This window comes from Trichechus manatus, unplaced genomic scaffold (genome assembly GCF_000243295.1).
Source record: "Trichechus manatus latirostris isolate Lorelei unplaced genomic scaffold, TriManLat1.0 scaffold00018, whole genome shotgun sequence".
NCBI classification, from domain to species: Eukaryota; Metazoa; Chordata; class Mammalia; order Sirenia; family Trichechidae; genus Trichechus; species Trichechus manatus.
Window position 1 is genome coordinate 20,409,353 of NW_004443954.1, and position 16,984 is coordinate 20,426,336.

At 40.7% G+C, this 16,984-nt stretch overlaps 1 protein-coding gene across 4 annotated transcripts in view; it reads left to right on the plus strand.

The window, feature by feature from the left end:
* Nucleotides 1-16,984, plus strand: part of NSMAF (neutral sphingomyelinase activation associated factor) — a 74,118-nt gene that overhangs the window by 10,295 nt on the left and 46,839 nt on the right. For all 4 annotated transcript variants that reach the window (XR_002823362.1, XM_023727777.1, XM_023727776.1 and 1 more), the window contains exons 2-9: nt 4,685-4,774; nt 7,245-7,323; nt 7,416-7,483; nt 7,564-7,600; nt 12,634-12,684; nt 14,880-14,951; nt 15,244-15,291; nt 15,398-15,450. Coding sequence is in view for 3 of the 4 variants with exons in the window: in XM_023727777.1 (XP_023583545.1) it covers nt 4,685-4,774; nt 7,245-7,323; nt 7,416-7,483; nt 7,564-7,600; nt 12,634-12,684; nt 14,880-14,951; nt 15,244-15,291; nt 15,398-15,450 (498 nt within the window). In the remaining variant the exon portion in view is untranslated. The remainder of the gene's footprint in view (nt 1-4,684; nt 4,775-7,244; nt 7,324-7,415; nt 7,484-7,563; nt 7,601-12,633; nt 12,685-14,879; nt 14,952-15,243; nt 15,292-15,397; nt 15,451-16,984) is intronic.

Sequence of the window (16,984 nt, forward strand, 5' to 3'; positions counted from 1 at the left end):
ACCACAAGTGGATGGCTTTAACAAAGAGAAATTTATTTCCTTACAGTAAAGTAGGCTAAAAGTCCAAATTCAGGGTGTCAGCTCCAGGGGAAGGCTTTCTGTCTCTCTCTCTCTCGGCCTTCTCATCAGTGTTCCCCCAGACTAGCAGCTTCTCGGTGTAGGGACCCCGGTCCAAAGGACGCGCTCTGTTCCTGGCACTGCTTTCTTAATGGTATGAGGTCCCCAACTTTCTGCTTGCTTCCCTTTCCTTTTATCTCTTGAGAGATAAAAGGTGGTGCAGGCCACACCCCAGGGAAGCTCCCTTTACAATGGATCAGGGATGTGACCTGGGTAAAGGTGGTTTTACAGTCCCACCCTAATCCTCTTTAACATAAAATTACAATCACAAAATGGAGGCCAACCACACAATTCTGGGAATCATGGCCCAGCCAATTGTTACACACATTTTTGGGGGGACACAGTTCAATCCATGACAATGGTCTAGGAACTTTGAAAGGTATTGAAAGAATTTATGTGCATAAATAGGTTTAATGCTATTTCTAGATCAGATTATTTATAAACAGCTAGAAGAGGAAGTCGCTGTCAACAGTGTCCAGCATGAATTCACCATGAAGTAGTGTCATGCTGACCTGATCGCTCTTAACAGAGTTCTAACTTGTAGGCTAGGAAACTGCAGTAGATTTAGTTCATCTGAATTTTGACAGAGAATAAGGTTTGCACTCATGATGTTTTAATAGCAGAATCGAGACGGGGAAATTAATGTTAGTATAGTTAGGTGGAATATTATTTGTTTGACTTTATTCAAAAGTTGCTGTCTAATGTATTATGGGAGAACATTTTTAATGATGGGTAACAGGACTGTGTTCTTGACCCTTGTCTGTTCAGCATTTTTCTTAATCTCTTTGTTATTTCAAAACCCATTTTAGGAAGTTTACAAAAATGTATATAATGCCCTATTTAGTTAAACCAGTTCTCCAGCAGTGCAGTCTAGCTTAACCCAAGGATGGTCTTGGGGTATTCAGGGTAGGGATGGCCGAACACAACCGTCATACTCTTTCCTCTGAGCATGCTCACACCTCTAAGGCTCCAGAACACTTTCTCCCATTGATCGTCAGTACAGTGCAGCCTAGAGAATCTACGGAAATGATTGACTAGCAGAGCTTTCCAGATGCATCATAAATACTGTTCATCAACACAGCTTTGAGTAGTTGTTGACTGGCTGTAAATGCTAGGTTACTCCCTAAAGACTGCCTAGAGTGGAGCTATTTTATGTTGTTGGTTAAGTGTTGAACAGTATGCTTTATAATTTAGGTGACACGAGAAAGGGACCACATCTTTGTAGGGAAGTTGAGTTGCTGAATGAGGAAATTTACTTAAAGAGAACGCCACCCTTTTCTTCTGTAAAGGTGGATTAAACTAAATAATTCAGAAGCAGGGCCAAGATTCTCCTAAAGAAATAATTCACAGTGTGATATAATACGAATGGGCGAGGACATAAAATTGTAAACCAGTAATTTAAAAAAAAAAATTTTTTTAAAGCAGGAATCCTTTCACTCCACAGAATGTATTGAAAACCCTTGTTCTAAATACCATGAAACACTTGTAATCATTTTTACACAGAAAAATTTTAAAGCAGAGGTAACTAAACACTTAAGTAAAAAGAAAACCTCAGAGATGTTCCATAGTCCTTTAACTTTAAACAGTATAATTTGGTTATATCCCTTCACCATGCATTTTGTATTTCTTATAAAATGTATATATTGGTAAGTGAAGGAAGCTATAGGAGACTGAGTGGCACAAATGGTTAAGCATTCAACTACTAGTCGAAAGGTTGGCGGTTCAAACGAACTCTCCCGGAGGTGCATCAGAAGACAGGCCTCGCAGTCTGCTTCTGAAAGGTCACGGCCTTGAAAACCTTATGGAACAGTTCTACTCTGCACACATAGAGTCACCATAAGTCAAAATCAATTCCACAGCAACTAACAACAACAAGGAGGCTATAAATCATTTACCACAATGGTGACTTTTAGTTCTAAACTAGTCGATGTGATTGTGTTTTAATAATTACATGGAAGAGCCAGTTGTCTGTGAAGGCTACTTGCGGTTCATAGCAGTAAAATTATGTCATTGTATTATTGAAGAATACTTATTTTTCACTATCAATAAGAGGAGGAGGAAGAAAGAAGGATTGCATAGCTCCAGCCCAAGCAAATGGTTTCGGGTCATTAAGATACAAGCTAAAAATTAGGGGCAAGATAATTTGTATTTCCCTGATTTATACCTTCCTAAAAATTACCTGATGCGTCAAAGGACTGTTCTTAGCAAACCCTAACTCTTGCGATTATATAGGAATTCAGGATAGATATAAATAGTGAGCATTTCATATTGAGCTTTGGCAGTTTAGCCTGTGATTAATTCTTATTCAGGGATTTTTAAATGGAACAGGAGTCAATAAAAGTTACCAGATAAAGCTGGTTCCTGCTACCATTATTTTTAATTTCCAAGAGGTTTTTTTTGTTGTTGTTGTTCAGATCATTTTTTTAGTGAACAATTTTTTTCTCGTTTCATCAATACAGTTTCTTCCTTGTAAGGAAATTACAGTTTTTTGACCTTTTCTTCTGTCTCCTGCATTGTCTCTGGTGCTTTCTTCTGGTTGTTAGGGTCTTGTTCTTTCTTATTTACGTGTGAGGCACTCAACTGGAGCAGGGCCTTTTCTGTTGGGCTTCACTATGGGATGATGTTTGAGAGACCTGGCTCTTCTTCCAGATGTCAGTATCTGTAGGTCCTTTCTTGAGGCCTATTTAGTTTTTCCAAAAATAACCCAGCAGGTTCCTGCCTGGAGTGGTGTATGTCTCCTGCTGGTGTCCATGTGTTTAGTCCTTTGCTTAATTGTGCTTTTTCAGACAACAACCTGTCCCCTGCTCTCCACTGTGCCTGATGTCTAGTTGGGAGCACGTTGTCCAGTTTTTCTGTAGAAAAAGCAACTGCTAGAATGGGGTAGGAATAACCATCAGGGAAGGAAGCTGCGGGCCACTGCCGCTCATTCTTACTTTGAACCATTCCTCTGGCCTCATCTCTGCTTTCCCTGGTACCTGATCCCTACAATTTGGGAATCTTTGTGTACAGTCCTCTGATTTGAGCTGATTTTCTCCAGAACGGTAGCCTTCTCTGCAGGCATCTGCTACTCTGACTTCTGATCACTGCTGCTTCCTCCCATCTGCATTCCTTGTTTCACAGATATGTTGATATGTCTTATCTGCTTTTATGTTTCCAGTCTGCTTTGGTTTTGTGGGGTTTACTGTTTAAAAATCTTTTGTTTCAAGAAGGAGTAGAAATAAACAAATGAGTTTAGCCTGCCAGGTTTAATCTCAGTATTTCCCCCAATGGATCGGAACTTCAAGAACCCACCTCAAGTCCTACACCTTTCAAGAAGCCTTTCCCGTGACGCTAGATGCCAGTGGTATTTCTTTGCCATATATTTGTTTCTATGACCATACAACTAAATTAATACTTTTTGTTATTACCTTCTCTTGTTTTTAAGAAGTTTAAAACACTTAAAACTCAGAAAAGAAATGTATTTCAATTCCAACTAGTTCAGCTTACTTATTTTGAAACACCTATTTTGTACAAAGCATTAGGTTGGTTATTGCAGGGACTATCTAGAGATCACATTCAAGAGGCGTATGGTCTTTCAGCAGTAACCAGATAAATACAAGTAACCGTGAGACATGATGTGAGGTGGGGTGGAATGTGGAGGTGTGGAGCCTAGTGTGTCAGTTGGGGGAAAGCAGATGCTGGAATTCTATAGGTGGGAAAGCTCCAAGCTCTGTTCAGGTAAGGATAAGTTTAATTTTAATGAAATTTATGGTTTCTGTGAAGGAATAATAATAAACCAGACTCGTGAACTATTTTACCATTTGGTGTGGCAGATATTAGACCCACAAAGAAAGTCTGTCTTCTGTACAGTAGTCCCCCTTATCCACAGGGGATACATTCCAAGACCTCCCGTGGGTGCCTGAAACTGCAGATAGTACCGAACCCTATATATACTATGATTTGTCCTATACGTACATACCTATGATAAAGTTTAATTTATAAATTGGGCACAGTAAGAGATTAACAACAACAATAATAAAATAGAACAATTATAACAATATACTGTAATAAAAGTTATGTGAATGATGGCATAGAATGGCATGAGATATCATGCTATGTACTCATTTAACATTTTCGAACTGTGGTTGACTGTGGCTAGCTGAAACCCCGGAAAGCGAAACCACAGATGGGGTGGGGCTACTTTTCTTCATCTGATAGAAGAGTGCCTGGCATATCAAAACTAAGCCAGTTGACCTTTAGTCAGCTCTGACTCATAGAGACCCCATGTATTGCAGAGTAGAACTGTGCTTCATAGGGTTTTCAATCTTTTAGAAGTAGATCACCAGGCCTTTCTTCCAAGGCACCTCTGAGCGAGTTTGAACCACCAGCCTTTTGGTTAGTAATCAGGTGCTTAACAGTTTGCATCACCCAAGGATGCCTGGTGTATAATATATGCTTAATAAATATGTGTTGAATTAATGAATGGAAACGTTTTAATGAATGGTCAAATGTTTTAAACACAGTTTTCTTATACTTTCTAAAAAATAAAGATAAAAGAAAGCTTGGTTATTTTTCCCCTCAAATTTAGATTTTCCTTGCTGCTGCTTAATTTGGAGGAGTATTACTTTGAACAGCATACAGCTAATCATATTCAGCACAAAGGCAGCCCAAATGAAAGGTAAGGAAGATTTTTGGATATTTCTGATGTCTTATATTTTTTAAATTAAATGCATGATCATATAGGTTTTTTCCTCTTCCTTTCTTATTGGAAAAGTAATGAGGAGGGGATTTACAAATTGCTGCCATAACTTCAGATATTTTTTGATGCTGAGAAGCATTACATTTTAATTCCTCTAAGGTTGTGGGTACCTTAAATCATCTGGCTAGGAAGCTACCATTTTCATCACTTTTTTCTTGCATCTGTCTTGTACAGAATACTCTGCCCTCAGTTACTTGGTTTTGGTGTTGTAATAATCATGAAGTACAAGAAAAACCCATTACCGTCGAGTCGTCTCTGACTCCTAGTGACCCTAGAAGGCAGAGTAGAACTGCCCCATAGAGTTCCCAAGGAGCAGCCAGTGAATTCGAACTGCGGTTCAAACCCACTGGCAGCTCTGTGGGACAAAGATGTGGCAGTCTGCTTCCATAAAGATTATAGCTTTAGAAACCTGTGGGGCAGTTCTGCTCTGTCCTATAGGGTCACTATGAGTCGGAATCTACTTGATGGCATCGGGTGGGTTGGGAACCTTGTTGTTGTGGCTGCCATGGAATTGATTCTGACTCATGACAACCCCATGTGTTGCATAGTAGAACTGCTCCATAGGGTTTTCTTGGCTGTAATCTTAATGGAAGCAGATCACCAGGCTTTTTCTTCCATGGTGCCACTGGGTGGGTTCAAACTACCAACCTTTAGGTTAACAATAGAGTGCAGACAGTTTGCGCCATCCCTGTTAAGTGCTTGGCTGCTAACAGAAAGATTGGCAGTTCGAATCTACCCAGGGGTACCTTGGAAGAAAGGCCTGGTGATCTACGTACAAAACGTCACAACCTTGAAAACCCTAATGAGCACAGTTCCACTCTGCAACACATGGGATTGCCATGAGACAGAACTGACTTGACAGCAGCTGGAGTTGCTTTCTTACCTCTGCAGTTTTCCTCATATTCTTTTCCCTGTTTGATACTTTTTTTTTTCTTCCAACATTCCACTGTCCTGTGCCATAATAATGCCTTGCTTAAAATTAACTGCATTTGTTTATTATTAAAATACGAATATAATATAACAAACAGAAAAAATGTTTTTGTTGTTTTAAAGTTATTATTAGGGCCAAATGATACAACCCTGTGGAGGTGAATTTTTTGGTAATATCTAACCAGATTGCATGTGCATTAACCTATTAGTCTAGGATTTCCACTTCTAGGAAGCTATCTCAGAGATATACTGGTAAATGCTTTAAGTAAAAGTTTACAATTCAAGTCAGTTTCTCATACAAAAATTTATACACCCATTGCATGTGACCCTAGTTGCTCTCCCTATACTGTGACAGCACACTCCTCCTTTACACCCTGGACTTCCTGTGTCCAGTCAACCAGCTTCTGACCCTGTCTGCCTTCTCATCTCACCTCTGGACAGGAGCTACCCATTTAGTCTCATGTATCTACTTGAGCTAAGAAGCACACTCTTTACAAGTATCATTTTATGTCGGAATAGTCCAGTCTAATCTTTGTCTGAAGAGTTGGCCTTGGGAGTACTATTTTCAATAGTAAAAGACTAGAAACAGTCTAATAGAGGACTAATTGAATAAACCATGGAACGTCCACCTGATCTAGTAAATATTTTGTATGTTTTAATATAGAATTAAATTTATAAAAGGAACAGCAATTCCTAAAGATCGAAAAGAAAATGAAACTAGTGAACTTAACTGTATGTAAAGTCAGTGACAACCACCTATGAGAATAATTTTAATTGACTTCAAAGCACAGTAATTTGATTGTATGTCTCTGGTTGGATATATCCTAAGCTGAAAAAAAAAATGGCAAAGAAGTCATGAACTGTTTCAGTAATAAGACTGTAATAATGTTGGTATCATTATTTTGAAATTATTTTATACACGTTTGCAGATAAATTTATATAGTTGGATAAAGCAAAAGAATAACTATGTTAATGCCAAAACCACGATTTTCTGTATAAAAGAGATATAATATTAAAGAACTTAAGTAAAGCCTTGCAGTCTTACATTTGAAATGGAAATGCGTATATGAATTCATGTATTTTTGTATGCGGTCGCTGTGAGTCAGAGGCCAACTTGATCAGCAGCTAACAACAATACTTACTGAGCACTTAATATGTGCTGGGGACATAGAGGTACAAGTCAGAGTCAGGTTTGGTAATAGTTAAATTGGCACAGTGCTGAACAGATGAAACCATAATTGCAGTATGTGCAGATTTCTCGAATCTCTAGGGAGGTGGAGATAAGGGAAACATTTTTTGCTCTGTTTTCCAGCCTTTCATCCCCTTTCTTTTCTTTAACTGATTTGTTGATGTTTTTTAGTTGACACTTCAGTGGCCTACTTTCTAGTCAAAATGTGTGATAATTCTTTTACTACTTTATCTAGGTTCATTAAATAATCTTTTGTACTTTGTTCCCTAGGAAAATCAGAGGCTCCTTAAAAGTATGCTCCAAGTCAGTGATTTTTGAACCAGATGCAATATCGCAGCCCATTATTAAGGTAAGCACATTTTAAATGCTAACAAGAACATTCCAATTTTTTGTGTTTATTTTACCTTTGCTGATTTTTATGTTTCTCTCCATTTTATCCAGATTCCTTTGAGAGATTGTATAAAAATAGGAAAACATGGAGAAAATGGAGCCAACAGACACTTTGCAAAGTATGTCATTGTCACTAAATGTTTACTTCTACTTCATCCAAAAAATTTTATATATTTAATGACTTTTATCTGCATTTTAGGGCAAAGTCTGGGGGAATTTCACTCATTTTCAGTCAGGTAAGATGCACATAGTAAATATCTTTTTCCTGTATAAAGATATGTATATTTAGCATGGTGAAATTATTTGTGGAAATCTCAAATGAAGATTGTTGGGATGATTTTTAAAAGCTTTTTAAGTTTAATCATTGATAAATACATATAGTCTAAAAGATATGATCCCTAATGGGCAAATGGCTGTTGATTAATCAAAATGTGTTATACATACAGGCTGGCAGTTGTGTCCCGAGGGTACCCTGGCAGGGTTTGAGGGCACCTTTTCCAGTCAAGACAGCCGCTTTGAGACAAAGGGGCTGCGCTTCCTCCTGTGGCTCCTGATCATGTAGGAGGCAGGAGGCCAAGAGTACATCACCCAAACTGACCTCCGCCTTACTTACTAGGACAGGCAGGGTAACAACCCAGGATATGTGGTCTTGACTGATTATGGCTCTTGGGGTCATAACCGTTGGTTAATCTTAGCTTTATTCCCTGTTCATTCACGGACCCTGTATTGTGCTCAGTACTGGTGACATAGAGATCAATTAAAACATGGTTTGTCCAGTTAGTCTGTAGATTTTTTTTTTTTTTTTTAATTGTAAATAAGAAGGGAGTAGAGCTTGTCGACCACTTCCTTCTGGCTGTGGATTTCATGTTTTATCTTTAAAATGAAGGGCTGGAAGGGCTCAGTGTTGCCTCAGGTGTCTGCAGAGCCCTCTATCACCTGAGGTGTTGAGGTGTTCTGATAAAGGTTCTGTGATCAAGTGAGTTTAGGAAGAGCTTTGAGAGACAAAGTTAAACAGATCGGGTTACTGTAGGGCAGCCTCAAAACCTTTAACATACTAATGTGTCTTGATTCTCCAGGAGGCAAATGGTTAGTAGTAGACAGTGTACCTGGCACATTTTTTGGCCACTGAACCCTTCTGTTCATGGAGCACTTATTAATGTAAAATGAAGACAATTACTTCATGAAAAAGCTGGAAGAGCTCAGATTAGGTGATTTTCTACTGTTGATGATTTTACTAACTTTAAGGAAGAGAACATTTCGCAAGCTATCTTTGGCTTCATATTGTTTTAACTGGCATATATGAAAACAGTTACAGCCATGGTATTACTTTGGAGAGGGAATAACGTTATTAATAATTCTGGTCCACACCTGTGCTCTCATTATTTCTGTATTATCATTCTTCATGATGGCCTTATTTTAGGAAGGCCATATCTTGAAAGCAAGAGATACTTTTTCAGTAGAAGTATGGCTTCTCTCATAAAACTGTACATTTTAGTTACTTTTAAAAATGTTAATTAACTTTAGGCTTAGAAATTGAAATCTTTAAAAAAAATTCTCCACCTACTTGTAATAGGTTGTAGAAGAGCTGACTCAAAGTCAGCTTAATGCCAGCGTGCCTAGATGCAAACTACTCTTTCAAGTATTATCTTAAGCTTCCTGGGTCAAGCATACAACCAGGCAACGTTTGTGGTTTGTTTTTTTAATTGATTATTAGGTCAGAAGGTCTCAGAAATATAGTGAATTGGCTTTTATAGAGTTTTACTTCCAGATTTTCTCTTGCTGCTAGAATGGGGACAGGTGCATATGTGTTTTAAGTATTACATTCAAGGATCTGGAGATACAAAGGGAAACACAATATCCAAAGCCCCTCTCCGCATGGACTTTACCTTTCAACAGGGCAGACAGACGGTAAATAAACATCTACTATTATGTCAAATAGGAGCCCTGGTGGCATAGTGGTTAAGTGTTATGGCTGCTAACCAAAAGGTCAGCAGTTCAGATCCACCAGCTGCTCCTTGGAAACCTTATAGAGTTGCTATGAGTCGGAATTGACTTGATGGCAATGAGTTTGGTTTTTTATTATGTCAGATGGTGATAAGTGCTATGAGGAACACTAAAACAGGACAAAAGATAGAAGTGGTAAGGAATACATGTGCTGCTTTCATAGTGGTCAGGGTGCCTTCGCTGAGGACATAACTGGAAAGAGACTTGAAAGGCTTGCAGGAGTGAGCTCTGTAACTGTGAGGAATATGTCCTAAGTACAGGAAATGGCAAGGGCAGAGGCCCTGCAGTGGATGTGTCCTCAGCATATGGGAAGAGCAGTGAGGTGAGTGTGGCAGGAGCATGGGAGTAAGAGAGCTCTGGGAATGCGGTTGGAGCAGTGCACGGCCTGGTCATGAGGGCCTGAGACCACAGAAAGGCGGGAGAATGAAGCACAAGAGAGAAAAGCCGGTGGAGAGCTGAAAGCAGAGAAGGGACAGGCTCTGGTTTGTACATACAGGTAGTCCCCAACTTACAATGTATTCAAGTTATGAGACCCACACTTCTGACCATCTTTTTGTTGTTGTTCATCTTATCGTTAGTAATATATACTACACATGTAACCATGCCGTGGGGGCAGCATCGGACCCGCTGTCTCTTCACAAGGGGGAAGGAGAATTAAGATCAACAGCACAAGGCTGATTCCTATGAGGTGGAGGTCAGACATGCCTCCTCTCTTTGTTATCTTAACAAATTCTGACACTGTCCGTCCCTCCCACAACACTCTCTACTTCTCTGCTGAGTTCGATAATTCATTGCGGTGACAACACAGAACTTACAGACCATACTCACAGTTGTGGGGTTTATTAGGGAACTAACGGGTTACAATTCAGGTTTGGAAACCCTCAGGATGCAGTTCTATCAGGACAGCCTCTTCTCAGCCGTGCCCACAGGCCCGCCTCTCTCCGGTCCTCAGCCTCTGGCCTGCTTGGGCAAGTGTTAAAAGCTCTTTTAGCTCTGTGGATAAATGCCCCGAGGCACCCCACTCAGCCAGTAAGCCTTAGCCCAAAGGCCACTTAGCTTTCTCACTCTGTGGGCCAGGAAGCCCGCTGTGCCATCTCCTGCAGGTCTCTCCCGCCATTTCTCTGCCACTGCTTCTCACCATCTTCAGTGTTATAGCTCTCTATCTCTGTCTTCTGGGTCCAGGGGCTTCTCAGTGCAGGGATCCCAGGTCCAAAGGACACGCTCTGCTCTTGGCTCTTCTTCCTTGGTGGTGGTGAGATCCTCTTCTGCTCTGGAATCGGCTCTCTTTTAAGGCAAAATTGACCAATCCCCTGGTGGGCCACAATTACCTTATTTGTATAGTTCCCCCCCTCCCCAGTCATTTGGGTGGGAGTTACAAGACCATGGCGAGAAAGGTCACACAAAAGCAATCCATTGCACTGCAACATACAGTGTTGCAGTGCGTAGTTTGCTGATGTTATCATTCTCAGATGTTCACTCACAGATGTTCAAAGATAGAATTTATAAAGATACTGATAATAAAAGGCAATAATGATGAAAACAAACCAAAAAAAAAGTATTCAACTTATATCAGAACCGACTTATGACAGGTTGGAACAGAGCCCCATCATAAGTTGAGGACTACCTGTATTTGTAAATCCCTCCAGATGCTGGGTAGAGAACATCCCACTGGACAAGAGCAGAGGCCAGGAGACCAGTGGGGTGTCTTCAGAATCCCAGGTGTCTTGAACCAGGATGGTAGCTGTGAAGGAGAGAGAGGCTGTTGGTGTCTGGATAGATTCTGAACAGAGACCTGAGAGGCTGTGCTGACGGAATCTCTGTGGGTTAAGGAGGACAGTAGACAGTCAAGGGTGCCCTTTGCTTTGGGAGGAAGCCTGGGGAGGAGCAGGCTTGGGTTAGAATGTGAGGGCTGAGAGACCTGACAGACCCCCAGAAGAGATGTCAAGGGGCATTTGGGTCTGGGTGTTAGGGGGAGATTGAGCCTAGAAAGGTAAACTGGGCAGGCAACAGTTTACAGATAATATGTTAAGCCTTGGGGCAGGTGAGTTTTCTCCTAGGGATGAAGATGCACAGAGCCGTCTGAGAATGAAGGCCGTAGGGCTTTAACAGGAAAGGTGGGGAAGAGAGCAGGCTCCGAAGGACGCCTGAGAAGGAGCAGCGGGGAGGTCGGGGAGGAGCAGGTGTCCAGAGCCAGTGAAGTTGCCTCAGGCAGTCCCGAGAACTGACTCGGGCTTGATGGTGGAGATGGTGTGCGTCTTTTGTGCCCTTCATAGGACTGGCTTTAGTAGCTTGGTGCAAGTGAAAACTTCTTTGTGCTGGAGAAAAAGTACAGTCAGTGCTTGCAAAGAGTTTTGCTGCAGGAAGGAACAGAAACGGCAAAAGGAGGATGTGAGACCGAGGGAGGATTCTTGTCTGTGGTTTGTTTAAAATGGGAGAGGGCACAGCATAGTCACAGAAGATACGTTTTTGAGTAGCTGACAGGGTGGGGGTCACATTCTGTGCCCATGTACAGTGGCTGGTCTTTGAGTGCACAGACAGACCCTCCCTGTAGCAGGAGCCAGACAGGGCCTGTGGGTGCGGGTGCAAGGAGGTGGTGGTCTGATGGCTGGTGTTGCTTGACAGACTTAATTATTCAGTGTACAGCGTAAGGACAGTGGCACAGTGCCTGTGAAAAACACCATGTGCCAGGTCATCTCCAGGGAAGAGACGTTTCTATGAATGAACATATTTCATACCACCATGATTTTGTTGTACCCTATTTCTTAGAAAACCAGAACTAAGACTGGCTTTCCCCACTTCAGTCTACTCAGTTACTTGGCACAGGTGTTGACATTGAAGACACGTCTTAGATATTTTATTCAGCTGGTAATGATTGCTAGCTTGTTCCCTTGATTCTCCTTTTGATTTAATATGCGTTATTTTAACAAACACCAGATCTTTAAAGCCATATTAATATTGATCCAAAGGTCAGTGGTTTGAACCTACCAGCTGCTCCATGGGAGATAAGAGCTGGTGATCTGCTTCCATAAAGATTACAGCCTTGGAAACCCTCTGGGGCAGTTCTGCTGTATCCTGTAGGGTCTCTGTGAGTTGGAATCGACTGGACAGCACACAACAACATTATTAATCCAAGTGCTTTTGGAAATAGATATTATGTAACAATGATTTTTAACTTTTATTTCTTTATATACTTATTTATAGTTGTTCTTTACAGTGAAGAATTTTTTGGTTACTTGTTTCATGAGTACGGTTTTGTCTTTCTCAGGTATATTTCATTAAAGAACATAACATTGTTGCACCATATAAAATAGAAAGGGTAAGTAAAGCTTTTCATTTACTCCCCACAATTATATAGTGATTTTGAGCAATCAGAGTTTGTGACTCTGTTAATAGTTTTAATCAAATGTAATATTAAGGGGTATTTAAAAGCTTGTTATGTAGCAGTTATGACAAAATTACCCAAGGGAGCCACAGACTTTAGTCCAAAAGAATGCAATTAATTTTTTGGCTTAAAAAAAATAATAATATGCCCAATAGAGAAATAAAGTTTAAGGGATTTGATGATAAAATTGTAATTGGAGTATGTATCATTTATAAGATTATTTACTGGATATTACTGAGAATTTATTTGCTAATACATTACTGAAAATTTATGTTTTAAAATGTTCAAGAAATATTTATAGGTTATAAAATGCCTTTATTTGAGAACTCAGTGATAATTTCCAAATACTCTGAATTGGGTAGAAGCCATAAAAACCAAAACCAAACCTGTTGCCATCAAGTCGATTCTGACTCATAGTAGAGCTTCCCTCTAGGGTTTCCAAGGAGCGTTTGGTGGATTCAAATTGCCGACCTTTTGGTTAGCAGCCAAACTCTTAACCACTGTGCCACCAGGGCTCCAGTAGCCATAAGTGGACTTGAATACAGGAGTTGTCCAGTCAGCAGAGGCATGCCATGTACTCAGGCAGTGCTGTAGTTAATTCTTTGTTCTTCAGCTTAATGTATAGTAAAAGGATAACTGATCAAAGCGAGTTTTTAAAGGACCTAAGGACAGGCCAGCGCCCCTTATGATGACACCTCTGTAAGTTCGGGAGCCACCCTCTAGGCAAGCACAGTCTCATAGGCTGTGTCTCAGTCCCAGGCACAGCTCGGTCTCAGTTTCCTGGCCAGCAGGTGGAACACACAAATTGCATACATAGTGGCCTCTAGATTGTGTATACTAGAAACACTTGCATGTACTGGTTAGTCGAAAGTCATAAATACTGAGATTGAATTACCTCCAGGTGGTGCTCTTGGCATTTTGGGCAGGACAGTTCATTGTGTGGGACTGCCCCTTATATTACAGCCTCCTCCCATCCACTCAGTGCCCATAGGGCCCTGCCCCCGTTGTTAAGGCAGCTCTACCCATTGACAAAAACCCCGGGACTCCTCCTGGAGTTGAGAGCCACTGTCTGGAGTGCTCCTCCCCTAAGGCTCTCGTTATACCCACCTGAAGTGCAGAGCTGCAGACGTTATGTAAAAGCAGCAAGGGTGAGGTTGTCTGAACAAAGAAAAGCTCTTTTGTTGTGATGTGAATCAGAACATTGAAGGATTTTCAGATCAAAAAAAAAAAAAAAGTGAAAAAATAAACTGCGTTTGTAATAAAGATTTCAAAGTTTTGCAATCGAAGAAAGAAGCAGCGCTTTAGCTATAGTAGGTCTCATGCTGTCCTCACAGGATAATGGTTTTCATTATTAGAGGCAATTACGTGAATAATGCAGCAAAAATAACTTTATGTTCTGAGAGAAGAGAAAATCGCATTCCTGGAAATACTACGTTGTGTTGTTGTTGGGTGCCGTGGAGTGGATTCTGACTCATAGTAACCTCATGTGACAGAGTAGAACTACCCCATAGGGTTTTCCTGGCTGTAATCTTTACAGGAGCAGATCACCAGGTCTTTCTTCTGCAGAGCTGCTGGGTGTGTTTGAACTGCCAACCTTTCGATTAGCAGCTGAGCACTTAACCATTTGTGCCACCAGGGCTCTTTGACAATATTACATAGAAGGACTGTCTTGGTCTCAGTTACTGTTAATTTAATTAATTTAGACATGACTTGTAGGTACAAATATGAAGGCATTTATTGGAAGAAAATTGGACTTTCCAATTTGTAGACTTTCTCATTCTATATATAGGAATTGAAATAAGAAGAGTAAAATTCTTCAGAATTGTACTTGTCCACAATTAGACAGTGTTGGGGTTTGACTACTATCCCTGTCCTTATGCAGACTTTTCATTCACTACTTCTTTGGATATTTATCCTGTCCCTACTCAGTGCCCTGGATTCTGGGCCGGGCCGTGTGCAGTAAACCAGATGAACTCTGCTGCCTGGGAGCTTGTATTCCTCCCACGCAGGAGGGCAGACTAGGTAGACATGTTTGAAACTCATCAGGTGGTTTGCAAATGTTCTTACAGTAAAGTGGTTTGGCATGCTTCTTATCTTCCCTCATTTTGACCCTTTTTCATTTTTGTTAGGGCCAAATGGAATATGTCTTTGAATTGGATGTTTCAGGGAAAGTGGAAGATGTTGTGGAGACCTTGCTTCAGGTAAGCTAGTGCTTGCTCCAACATTCACTGGGCCGACAGTCAAAGTAGACTTTCTTTCAAATTTCCTATTTATATACCTTACCCAAACAGTAATCTCTCCTAAATATAAAGCAGATTTTACTTGAATAAGTTGAAATGGAAACTATATGTTGAGAAGAGGCTATAGATATATTAGAAGCTATCTCAACTGTTAGTAAGTAGCAGAATGATTGCTGATGCTCATTGCTTCTAAACAACTATTTTCATATCTTCTGAGAGAAAAATAAATATGTATGTATTTGCAATATTTTAGCTCCACAGAGCATCCTGCCTTGACAAACTGGGGGATCAAACCGCCATGGTAAGAGTCTCTAACGATCTGTGTCTTTGACTGTGAAGTATCTTATATCTCTATTTTATTTCTAAATACTTATATCCCTGCTTTTTAAATGGTTCTGTTTTAATAGATAACTGCTATTCTGCAGTCACGTTTGGCTAGGACATCATTTGACAAAAATAGGTAAGTTTATTTTAGTAAAATTTTTTCTGCTTAAAAAGCAGTGGTGGACATCTGTGTGCCTCATTCAGCAAATCCGAAACTGTGTCGTCACTGTCCACTTCACCCAAGGCCTGCTTGTCTTAGGGAACCGCACACCCTCAGTGTGGCTTCCTCAAATCCTCTCCTTGCTGACATCCCTCCATCAGAAAGGCCTGTTGGTGCTGTTCGCTAAAATCCCTCTCATCTGTCCGCTCTGCCCGTTCACACCACCATCACCTCACCCAGAACACCGTACCAGCCACTCAGCCTGTCGGCCTGATTCCAAACCCTTTCCTTCTCCGGTAATTTTCCCTGCTGTACCCAATATAATCTTTCTAAAGAACAGACTCAGTCATATCACTTGAGTTTACAACTCTTCAAGACTCCCTGTTGCCTTCAAGATAAAGTTAAATATCCCGGCACACAGCCTCTGTGTTTAGCCCTGGTTTACTGTATCTAGTCTCTGATGTTGCTCTTGAATTCTATGCTCTAGCCGATTGTGTTAGCCACAGTTCCTGGTTGTTCCTTGTGAGCTCTTAGCCTGTGTACATATTCCTTCTGCTTAGAATACTTAACTTCTTCTTCTTTTGTATCTGTTAACTCTTATTTAACCTTCTGATCTCAGCTTAGATGTCAGTTCTTCTAGAAAGTCTTTCCTTACCTTTCTGGCTGCGATAGGGATCTTCTTATAGTGTTGCATAGGGACTGATAGATGAAACTCTTATTGTTCTAATAGTTTTTTTTTTGGTTGGACAACTCCTAAGAGAGTTTATTAACCTTGAGTTATGGATTGAATTGTGTCTCCCAAAAATATGTGTTGGAATCCCAAACCTTTTACCTGTGGACATAATCCCAATTAGGAATAGGGTTTCTTTTGTTATGTTAATGAGGTCATATCAGTGTAGTGTGTCTTAGACCTAAACGCTTTTTTTTTTATTGTTGTAGTTTAAATGAAGTTTACATTTCAAGTTAGTCTCCCATACAAAAATTTATACATACATTGTTATGTGACCCTAATTGCTCTCCCCATACTGTGACAGCACACTCCTTATATCCATTCAACCAGCTCCTAACCCTGTCTGCCTTCCCATCTCACCTCCAGACAGAAGCTGCCCATTTAGTCTCTTATATCTACTTGAGCTAAGAAGCACACTCCTCACCAGTATCACTTTATGTCCCACAGTCCGGTCCAATCCCTGTCTGAAGAGTTGGCCTCGGAAATTATTTGAGTTCTGGGCTGATAGAGAATCCAGGGACCATGCTTTCTGGGTTTCCTCCAGTCTCGGTCAGACCATTAAGTCTGGTCTGCTTATGTGAATTTGAATTATTCACCCCACCTTTCAACTGCTCCATCAGGGACTCTCTGTTGTGTTCCCTATCAGGGCGGTCATTGGTGGTAGCCGGGCACCATCTAGTTCTTCTGGTCTCAGGCTGATGAAGTCTGTGGTTTATGTGGTCCTTTCTGTCTCTTGGGCTAATACTTTCCTTGTGTCTTTGGTGTTCTTCATTCTCTTTT